We start from the raw sequence: 12267 nt of genomic DNA on the forward strand, positions 1-12267 counted from the left end.
TTTTATCTTTCTCTTATATCTTAATCACAAGGTGTGGTGTGTGGTACGTGTGTGTGTGTGGGGGGGTTCTCCTTATGAATCCTACCATTTTCTAAGCTCCATAAAGGCAGAGACCATGTCTATTTTCTCCATCAAATATAGTAGTTATCACAAAGCCTGATATATCATCATCACTAAGTACATATTTGTTAAATACAAAAAGAATGAATTAAAAAAATAAATAAATACAATTCAAGAGAAATGGAGCTGATTATAAGCATACTGATAATGCCAAATTCTAGAAAACCTCACTGGCTTTTTTTAAGACACATAATAAAAGTGTCAAACAAGAAGCATTAAGGGAACTTCTCTCTGTGGAGATATCATTATTCATAACATAGCCAGAATCTCCTCTGAGATTTTCCAAGAGAGAAAAGGACAAAATAATCATAAAATAAATCAAATGATCATACTTCCTTATAAAATATAAATTAAGTATCAATAAATTATATCAAGCTGGCTTATATAAATAATGTAAATAATCTCTTCAAATCTTTTCCTGATTGTGGATACTCTGTGATCAGAGTATTCAGAAAAAGAAGTTTTTCAACTAAGTGATATAAAAACAAATAACGTACCTTTCTTTTTAACAAAAATCACAACCTCTTTGAAACTAATACAGTGACATAGTCTAAAATATAAGTAACCTGTTCATTAAAATGTAAGCTTAGAGTATGTTCCAGAGTTGATCTTACATCTTGGTTATATGGAGCAATGATCTGAGGAATAGTTCTCAATCATCATTATAGGTCAGAATTATCTGTGGAACTTAAAAAAATGAATATGTCCTACAGTTAAAGGTAGCAATAATTTTTTAAAAGCTTTATGCCTGGCTCTGATATGAAGCTAAGATTAAATACCACTTGTTTATGAATAGATATAAAATTGTTTATTATTGAGAAAAATATTTGGATACTTTTTATTAAATAACTGAGTAATTAAGCAATACTGAGAAACTGTATGGGTAGTCTTAATCACCTGCTTTGTCTGGACAAGAAGTTTGCAATAACCTGCACACTTGAAAAATATTTAAATACAGCCATTTAAAAGTTGCTTATCCCCCTAATTTTCTGCTTAATTAAATATTGTTTATTTTATTTAATTTAACAAATATTTATTGAGTGCCTCCTATGCCCAAATCACTCTTCTCTGACACTAAGAGATCTAAAAAGTGTAAAATTTGATTATTGGCCTTGTACAGATCCATGCCAAATAGAGACCTAGATATATACAAAATTTCTAAAATAAAAAAAATGCATATTAAGTGCTATGATAGAGTATTATGATACATGAAGTGTACACTCCTCTGCCCGCCCCAAACATACACAACTAAATGAAAAGATCAAAGAGTTGCACAGAGAGCATGTCATCTGAGATGGGTCTGGAAGGATGAAAATATTTTCACAGGGGATCATAAAGAAGTGAGCAAAGATTTGGAGCCATAAAATAAGTGATGCATTTGAGAGTTTGGCTGGATCAGGAAGAACATAGAAAGGAGAATGGGGCTGGTTGCTGAAGATGACAGATGTCCCTTGCCCAGCACTCTTTACTCTGTGAGCATTGTAGAGGGACATGTGGTGTAAAAACAGGAGGCTTAGTCAGATCCTAATTCTCCAAGGAATGGTCGGTGATGTTTGGAGAAATATTGCACACATGAAATAATTTAAGAATAATATAGTATTCATTCTAAATAATATAAACTACTGACAAGTTCTATATTTCAGAAATGGAGAGAACCATATTGCAAACAAAGGGAACGGGGCTAACACAATCACAGTAATAGGCTAACTGATTACCCCAGTTCAGTTAAAATGCAGGATTCCTGAAGGGAATAATGGGAAATGACAATAGAAAGGTGGGAGAAGACAAGACTGTAGAAAGCTTTGAATGTCAGGGTCAAAACTTGGGGGCCTTTTATTTATTTATTTATTTTTTGCCGTACGCGGGCCTCTCACTGTTGTGCCCTCTCCCATTGCGGAGCACAGGCTCCGGACGTGCAGGCTCAGCGGCCATGGCTCACAGGCCCAGCTGCTCCACGGCATGTAGGATCTTCCCGGACAGGGGCATGAACCCGTGTCCCCTGCAGCGGCAGGCGGACTCTCAACCATTGCGCCACCAGGGAAGTCTTTGGGGGCCTTTTTAATGGTCAATATGGATTCACTAAAGACTTGTAAGCAGAGAAGCAGGAAATGACAGAGTTAGATCTTCACAGTGGAGAGTGAAGTGCATTGGAATGGGAGAAGGTTGTCAGCAGGAGGGATAGTTACATAGTTACTGTAATTGTCCCAGCAGCAGGTTATGAGATCCAGGATATACTGGCAGATAAAGGATATATTAGTGCCCTGTGAGGACATTCCATCTGAGGACCAGGGCTGGTGGATTGGTGGGTTTGGGAGTTATCTTTGAAAAGAGAAGGAGATATAAAATTAAGTTAAAGGGACCAGCAAAGTTTGGATATGATGGAGCAAGTATTTACTGAGGTTCTTAGCAAGGGAGTAATTAAAAATCCTTATGAACTTCCATCACTGTCATTTCATGATTACGAGTTTTGCTTCATTATCAAGAGTCTTTAACACAAGCCGTTTTTGTTTTGTTTTTTTGTTTTGTTTTGTTTTGTTTTTTTTGCGGTACGCGGGCCTCTCACTGTTGTGACCTCTCCCAATCCGGAACACAGGCTCTGGACACGCAGGCTTAGCGGCCATGGCTCACGGGCCCAGCTGCTCCCCGGCATGTGGGATCTTCCCGGACCGGGGCACGAACCCGTGTCTCCTGCATCGGCAGGCGGACTCTCAACCACTGCGCCACCAGTGAAGCCCCAGCCGTTTTGTTTTGACATGCCTAGAGATCTGACATCCTTTGTTGTTACTATAAGGGCAAGATTATGAATTCTTCCTGGCTTGATTTGCCACCATAAATCAAATTTAGAAATTATATAAATGCTAAAATTGTGTGGAAGTTTGTTCTGGACTATAATCTTACATTCCTATTGATTACCTGGGGAATCATAAGAACTAGTATTGATAAATTTATTCTGTAGGTAAAAGTACTCACTAAATCATCAGCCCCTTGCTTGTCCTAAAATTAAGATTCTCATTTGCAAATAGTATGGTAGGCATACGTAAACATTACTGTGTGATCTAATTAAAATATATAATTATAAGAGGGGTAAAAATATCCAGCTTATCAGTATTAATTTAATTCTATTGGTGATGAAAATATTTCTGGCTTAAAACAGCACTTGTCATTTGATTTCATTAGGGAGATTAGTAAAGTAAAAGTGAATTTGCCATGATGAAAACAATTAAATTGAAATCAAGGTTAAAATATAATTATAATAGAAAAAGTCCTGTGAAATAAATGGTATGCCCTCTGAGCTATATCTGCAGGAGATGAAAGCAGAAGCAAAGTTCACATGCTGCTCCTCACATAAGTATATTTATACAGCTGTATGTCCGTGTACTTTTCAAATCTTAACATTGACAATTTTTCAATAGCAACTAATTTTGTAGAAACATAAAGATTTCCAGTAATATATGAAGCTGTATTATTAATCAACATAAGCAGCCCAAACTTTAATATAATTTAAATCATTAAAAGCTAACAAAATAAAACTGTAACTAAATTAACATTGACTCATCTGTTATACAGTAATTGTTAAATAACTAAATATATTGCATTCTGTTCATTACTACTCCAATTATAATGTCCTTTTCTATCCATTTCCATGTTTACCTACATTTATCTAAAAAGAATGGAAAAACACTTACCAAAATGGTGGTAACGATCAAAGAACGATTGGATAAGGAATCTGTGATGTTGGCTGGCTTTCCCTTTTGACTTTCTGTCATATTCAGGCCACTGGCTGGATCCCAAGTTCCAATCTATAAAATAGCATATGTACTTTGTAAATCGTCCATCAGGCACCTGGGAGAGAGCACTGCAGAGAAAGTTAAGACTGCTAACACTTATTATTCACATCTGCTGCATTATCTGCTGTTGTTGAAGTAAAGGCTGCTTGTTTTAAGCATGATTCACTGCTTTGTGAAGTGTGTCCAGTGAAGTGTGACATTAAAGAACAAAATGATCCATTGCACTTCTACAGTCAGTGTGGGAGCTTAATTTTCCATTCAGACTTTCATTCACCAAGATAAACTACTGCTGATGATACCTTGATAGCTGGCTGGAAACTCATTAATAGCACATATTTTTGACAGTAATGGATCTGTCTTATCCCCTCATTACAATGATAACATGCCATATTATATGGACAAAGCTAAAAGACAGAGCAAAACCTGGGGATCCAGGGTAAATTAATAGGTAAAAGCAGGCTTAAAAGAGGCATTAATTCGTATTCACAAAACCCCCAGTAGGGCAAAATCATACCCCAAATTACCTGCAGAGCATTTAAAAATATACGTTTGCAGCTTTAAGATACTGCAAGGAAAGGAGATTACAGCATAATCTCATCTGGATAACCCATTCTAATACTTCCACTTGTATTCTATTCAATATGTATTTTAATTTAACTAATACCCTCTGATAGATTAGGCCATAAACTCTCTGTGTTCAGACACTTTACACTCACTGAACACAGTCTATAGGATGACACAGCTACCTCTGGAGAGATATAAGCATAAGATGCTACTAAATACATAAATTGGGTGGTTTACATACATGCACCTGCACCATTGCATGTCATGTAACAATGGTGACCACTAAAGGAAAACAGAAGCAAAAGGAGACACAGAGTCAGTATTTCTTAGTCAGCATTACTTTTCCTCACCCTCTCAAACCTGGGAGTCATCAGTAGTGAAATCTGTCTTATGTATGCCCCTAGCCAATTACCCAACTTGTTTTCCTCAAATGAAGCTATAAATTATCAATTTCTTTTTAAAATAAAGTTTTGTACATATAGATCTTCCTCAACTTATGGATGAACCCATCATAAGTTGAAAACATTGTTAAATCAGAAATGCATTTAGTACACCAACCTACCAAACATCATAGATTAGCCCAGCCTACTTTAAACATGCTCAAAACACTTACATTAGTCTACAGTTATAGTCAAAATCATCTAACACAAAGCCTATTTTATAATAAAATGTTGACTATCTCATGTAACTTATAGAATACTATACTGAACTATAATGAAAAACACGCTGGTTATATGTACAACAGGATGGTTGTAAGTGTATTAGTTGTTTACCCTGGTGATGGAGTGGTTGACTGGGAGTTGGGGCACACTGAACTGCCAGCATCACAAGAAATTATCGTACAACATATCACTTGCTAAGAAAAAAAGATCAGAATTCAAAATTCAAAATACAGTCTCTACTGAATATGTATCATTTTTGTACCATCACCATTGTAAAGCTGAAAAATCATTAAGTTGGGAACCGTTTGTACATTAAATTATCTTTAACGTGACATTGATTTAGCAGGTAACATTTACTCTGGTCTACCTAAATATGCTAACAAGGGTCTCATCAGCATAAATCCAAATTAAATGTTATGATCTTTTTATTTTCTTTATATTTTATCAAACATACTCTTTTTGATCTCTTCATTTGCATAGCTTTCTTAGTAACTTTTTAAGATATCTATCTCCGTTTAATTGGAGAAGCACAAAAGTAGAAATGTTAATAACTTCTGTTCTTCATAAGAATAGATATGTCATTCTAATAGTTGTACATAAAAGTAAATCTCAGTGTTTTTCAAGAACTTATTTGACTATACTAGGAATTCAATATAAATGTTTTTAGCGATGTTTAAAAAAGAACCTCTTGCCATATTTTCTCATATTTACTTAATTTTTCTCTTACCGTTAAAAACTATATATTCCTAATGTTTGTGTCAGTAAAGAAAAAAGTCAAATAATACAGTAAGGGGAAAAAAAGAAAAAAAATCTTGATTCAGCATTCTTTCCAAAGTAAATTACCTACTGATCTTTTAAATTACTTTAGACTGTGACTACCATGATGTCATAAAGACAGAGACTAATTATAATTTAGGGTCAATAATGGAAGGTTTTCAAGGGCCGGATGGGTAGCATCAATGTGTGACGTCAAAGAGCATAAGCCAGTAGTAAGAATTTCCAGGCTAGGGAAAGAAGTTTTTAAATCTCACAAAAATCTCAAGGCAGAATAGCAAGAGGGGCCACAATCCCAGCCCGCTCTGCTGTGTGCCTTGGGCTTCATGTTCCCAGAGCAGGTACTTTTTTCAAGTTCCCCGCAAGGCATCACCAGAGTTAGAAGAGGCCCTGCTGGGGACCTGGGTGGAGAACAGAGGGGATGTCAAACAGAATGCCTGCTGACCTGCTTAAACTGTTTCAAATTCAAAATCATTAAAAAAAAAAATCTACTCTGTTGGCTAAACAAGATATCCGCAGATTGTATTTTGCAGTCACTGCCATTTTTCTGCCCCTGATCTATAATTAATACCTATTACACATTTGTCCTTTAGATTTTATTTCCCTTTTTTTCATTATTGGTTAAATAGTTAGATTTCTTTCAGACATGTAATTCTACCAGCCAAAGCACTGGCAAACATCATTTGCCCACTGTCATCTGCCAAATGACACCCTCAATCTTGACCAGTAAGTTTTTCAACTTTCTAATCAAATCACTAATACAAAATATTGCCCATTTCACTTACATCATCCTCCATGATTACTTTTATAAAAAATAATTTAGTGGGGGAATAACATTATCTACCTCACAGAGCTGTTGTGAGGATTAAATGAAAAAGAAGTCAATGCAAGGTGTTTATAAGTGTGCTACAAGTATTATATAAATTATTAAATATATCCTATTTCTATACTATTTTGAGCATTTTCTTCTGGCATTAAAATTAATCAAATTCATAATTTGAATGATTGTATAATATGAACATCATATAAACATACCACAATTTAACTATCATTGTTAAAAACAAGGCTTTAGTAAACACGGTTATTTACAAATATTTGCCCATGTATTTTATTGTGTGTGTGTGTGTGTGTGTATTTTATTATTCTAAAAACAAATTCCTAGAATTGGAATTACTGAGCCCAAATAATATGAATTATTAGGATTATTAGTACACGTTGTCATATAACTTTCCAAAACTATTGTTGTGTTTGTTATCATCCCCCTGACAGTTCATGGTATAATACAACTTCCTAACAATTCACCTTCTACTTTTAATAGTTTGACTTACATAATTAAATGATACTCTAATGGCTTATGACTGCTGCCTTTATTTCTAGATAGTATGTTTTATCACATAAAAACAACTTTTTATTCTAAGTAATTCTTTTCACCTAAATTTCCAGGACCTAGCATATCATGCTTACCTTATTTGTATATTTGCATTCGCTGATAAATAATTATCTATTATTATACTTTCAACATACTTCCCATTTTATGGGTTTCTTTATAAGCAGTTCATCATGAATGTTTTTAATGTCCTATCTTTTTTCTCCCTGGATCTTATTTTTAACCTTGTTCCTTTCATATTATCTGGTTTTCACTATTTCTTTTCTACCTCTGGATATTTTGGTAGACAGTTTTTCCTGTGGTAATTTGTGAGATAACAAAGTTTTCAGTCTACTAAAGGGGTATTGTCAACTTTTGTTTAAACTTTTACAATCACATCATAAAATCAATATTGAATCATAAAAATTAAAATGACATCTATTCTATGAAAATTCACTACTTTGGTTCATTCTGCTACTACACATACTGATCCACAGTTTTAGTTAATTTAATCTGGGGTTGTGGACACTGCCTCTCATTTTCTTTTGCTTGATATATTATAGATCATCTCTTTTCCAAGGAAAACAAATGTAATTTTTAATATAATCTTTAAAGCTATTATTCAAGGGCTTCCCTGGTGGCGCAGTGGTTGAGAGTCCGCCTGCCGATGCAGGGGACACGGGTTCGTGCCCCAGTCTGGGAAGATCCCACGTGCTGCGGAGCAGCTGGGCCCGTGAGCCATGGCCGCTGAGCCTGCGTGTCGGGAGCCTGTGCTCCGCAATGGGAGAGGCCACAACAGTGAGAGGTCCGCGTACAGCAAAAAAAAAAAAAAAAAAATCTATTGTTCAAAAACTTCTCTATGTATGCTTTAACTACTTTTACTGTTTACTAGGATTTCTAGCCAGTTTCCTCTTTTTGAGTGTTTGCTTTCATTTATCATTGTTCTTACAGAAGACAATTTATTTGTAAAGGATAACTATGTGACATGCTTCTATCTGTAGATTTGAAAATATTTTTGTCATGTTCCTGTACAAAGAAAACTTGACTAAATAAAGACATATTGTGTCATAGCCTTCTTCCTTCAAGAGCTCTGTTTTAGTCATGTTTTCTATTATTTAACGTTACTAAAGAGACTGAAGGCAGTCCAATATTTGTTTCTTTTTTGGTAAATTTTTTTTATTGAAAGCTTCTAGTATTCTCTATTTGGAAGTTTTAAATCTCATTCAGGAGAGAGAGAGAGAGAGAGAGAGAGAGAGAGAGAGACATAGAGATAGAGACTGTAATTCTTTTTTCATTATGTTTGCCAGAAATATAAGGCATTTCTCCATTTTCTGAAGGTGAATTTTATTGCATTTACAATTTTCCTAAACTATTGATGTGGTCATGTTTTCTATAAATGTTATACTCTTTAAATTGATGTTTTCCCTCTTTCACTACCTTACATATGTATCTTCATCACTGATAGAAACATTGAGAAGAGCAGTTCCCTCTTCTGTGTAGCAATGGACAGAACAACTTATGTATGCCCCCTACACAGAAGCATCACATTACATTTTAATTGTAATTCGTTTTTTATCACTCTCTAGTTAAAACTTAAATCCCCTGAGGCTAGAGACTGGTTTACTCATCCTTTTATCCTAAGGCCTATTAATACAGGACATAATAGGGGTTTTCTGTGTGAGGGTTCTGAATATACTGGTCCTCTTTGTCTCAGAAATTCCATTTATGTTTTACTTTGAATTAAAATTATATTTCATTTTTATGTATCATATCTTCTTGTATTAAACTTTAAGTGCCTTCAAGGAGGATGTCACAACTTTGAAATTTAGATAATAAATACCCAATGAATATTTATTGAATAAATGACTAAATGTAATAAATGAGTGAATTACTACATAATGAAGACTTTCAGGTTTTTTTAGGTTGTTAACATTCCACACCTATTCATTTGCTCATTCATTCACTCAGCAAATATTGAATGTATACTATGTGTCTATTCTTTCATATTTACATATTTTGTTTTTCATGTTTTGTTCCTCATGTTCTCTTCAAGTTCTACCTTAATATCATATTTAACTTTGGGAGTAATAGGTCACATATTTTTGCTACTTGTTTGAATTTTTCCTTATCTACATTTTATATATGTTAATATAAATATTTGTAAGAATTTTATGTATTTTATGCTTTACATTTTATACTTCTCAGGATTTAAAAAAAAATTCTTCATATAATTTCATTTGGTAAAATATGTTTTCTCTCTGGTTGCTTTGTTTTATTTTTTAATGTAGAAAAAAATTTGTGTTCTGAATGATTTTAAAATTATTTATCTGAGTATCTCATTAGTTAGTTGATGCTTTATTTATTTATCTTTGTTTTTGACAGTTTTCTCAGTATAAATTTCCTTTGTTTTGTACCTCATATTACTCCTTTATGTCCAAAGAATGTTTTTCTTTCCTCTCCTGAGCTACATAATTGCTTGTCTCATCTGTAATTAGCATTTTATAATTTCTTCTAAACGTGTAAGTTAGCACTGCTTCTTGTAAGCAGAATCAGTGAGACTTTTTATGCTCTGTGGAATGTGCAATAATAATTTGTTTGACAAGTATACCAAAAACTTTCTCAGGTAGGAACAAAATAAACATTCCCAGCTAAGTGTAAAATATTAGTTATATATAAAGTCAATCTCATTTAAAGTTAAGAAATAATTTCCCCATTAAAAACCAGCTGGCACAATAGGATCTATCAAAATTCTATTTACATTGTCTTATTGACATTTACTAACAATATAACCATGGATGTTGGAGAATGAAAAAAAAAGCAATACAGTTTTTCATTATAGAGTAATGTAAAAAGGAAAACGAATTCTTTGATTATACACTGTTTTGGCTTAATTTTAGTCAAATTCATCTGTCTTGAACAAAGAACATAAGTGGTACTTTTCCAAAGAAGGCCTGTGTGGTGATCATGAGAAACCACACTGTATATTATAAAACAGTGTTAGCATAATGTAGAGTCTCCATCTAACACCCTATACAAAAATAAACTCAAAATGGATTAAAGACCTAAATGTAAGACCAGAAACCATAAAACTCCTAGAGGAAAACATAGGCAGAACACTCTTTGACATAAATCATAGCAATATTTTTTGGATCCCTCTCCTAAAACAAAGGAGAAAAATAAAAAAAATAAACAAATGGGACCTAAACTTAAAATCATTTGCACAGCATAGGAAACAAAACAATCAACAAAACAAAAAGACAACCTACTAAATGGGAGAAAATATTTTCAAATGATATGACAGATAAAGGGTTAATATATATTCAACATATAAAAATAGCTCATACAACTCAACAGCAAAAAAACTAAACAACTCCATCAAAAAATGGGCAGAAGAACTGAATATACATTTTTCTAAAGAGGAAATGCAGATGGCCAACAGGCACATGAAAAGATATTCAACATCACCAATCATCAGGGAAATGTAAATCAAAACCACAATGAGATATCACTTCATACCTGTCAGAATTGCTATCATCAAAAAGAACACAAATAGCAAATGATGGTGAGAAGGGAACCCATGTGTACCAAGGGAACTATTGGTGTAAATTGGTACAGCCACTTTGGAAAACAGTATGGAAGGTTCTCAAAAAGCTAAAAATAGGACTACCATATGACCCAGCAATTCAACTCCTGGGTACATATTCAAAAACAAAAAAAACCAAAAACACTATTTTGAAAAGATACATGCAACCTGATGTTCATAGAAGCATTATTTACAATTGCCAAGATATGAAAGCAACCTAAGTGTCCACCAACAGATGACTGGATAAAGAAGATATGGTGTATATATAAAGGAATACTACTCAGCCATAAAAAAGAGTGAAATTTTGCCATTTGAAGCAACATGTACAGATTTGGAAGATATTATGCTAAGTGAAATAAGTCAGACAGAGAAAGACAAATAATGTATGACATCACATGTGGAATCTAAAAAAATATTACAAACCACTGAATATAACAAAAAAGAAATAGACTCACAGAGAACAAATTAGTGGTTGCCAGTGGGGAGAGGGAAGGAGAGAGGGGCAATATAGAGGTAGGAGATTAAGAGGTACAAAACATTATGTATAAAATAAGCTACAAAGATATATTGTACAACACAGGGAATATAGCCAATATTTTATAATAACTAAAAATGGAGTATAACCTTTAAAAATTGTGAATCATTATACTGTACACCTATAACTTATATAATATTGTACATCAACTATACCTCAATAAAAAAAATTCTTCCCAATAATGAGCTGCCTACAACCACATGACCCATAGTTTGCCTTGCATTGTATTTACTATTTCTTTGAGAAGAAAAGGCATTCCTGAGAGTACTGTTTGAGGGTATTAAGAAGTAAAAAGCATAAGGAAGGTGCTGGTATTAAATGCTAACTTACATTTGGAAGATTAAAATATTCTCTCCAATTGACTGAATATACTTTGGTGAACTGCATGTTTCTCGGTTAACTAGTGTAAACATTCTTTCTGGATAATTTGCAAACTCAGGTTTCTCAAGTCTATATGGAACATGAGTAGTGAGGACAGAGTTTTTTCAACATAGTAGTTTTCTTATTAAGTGTTGCAGGTAAATTAGAGACTTTTTGACCTCATTTACTTCACCCCTTCCTATGTTAAATTTTTAAATGGAAAGTACAGATAGTTACTTACATTATTGTCTAATAACAATGAATAGTACTGTACTTCCATTGGGTTAAGTATTAACAGGAGATCACTTCAGAAAGAATTGTCATCTGATCTCTCAACGATAAACATGAAACATTTCCTAGAAATGCCTATGTGCTCCCTGACAGGGAGAAATCAGAGTAAAGAACAATTACCTGGGAACTGAGTCTTTTTCATACAGAAGTGATTTGGCCTATGAGTACAGCGCAAAGAAACCCTCAGTTAACAACTTTTCTAAAACTGTTTATTAACTAGTTAA

The 12267-nt window shown here is 33.7% G+C and overlaps 1 protein-coding gene across 5 annotated transcripts in view; it reads right to left on the reverse strand.

Moving 5' to 3' along the window:
• The window catches only part of GRIK2 (glutamate ionotropic receptor kainate type subunit 2), a 648281-nt gene that overhangs the window by 199420 nt on the left and 436594 nt on the right, over positions 1-12267 (reverse strand). For all 5 annotated transcript variants that reach the window (XM_082633756.1, XM_082633753.1, XM_082633752.1 and 2 more), the window contains one exon: positions 3807-3920. In XM_082633756.1, the coding sequence (XP_082489882.1) occupies positions 3807-3920 (114 nt within the window). The remainder of the gene's footprint in view (positions 1-3806; positions 3921-12267) is intronic.

The sequence above is a fragment of the Mesoplodon mirus genome, assembly GCF_964341445.2.
Source record: "Mesoplodon mirus genome assembly, chromosome: 10".
Taxonomy (NCBI): domain Eukaryota; kingdom Metazoa; phylum Chordata; class Mammalia; order Artiodactyla; family Ziphiidae; genus Mesoplodon; species Mesoplodon mirus.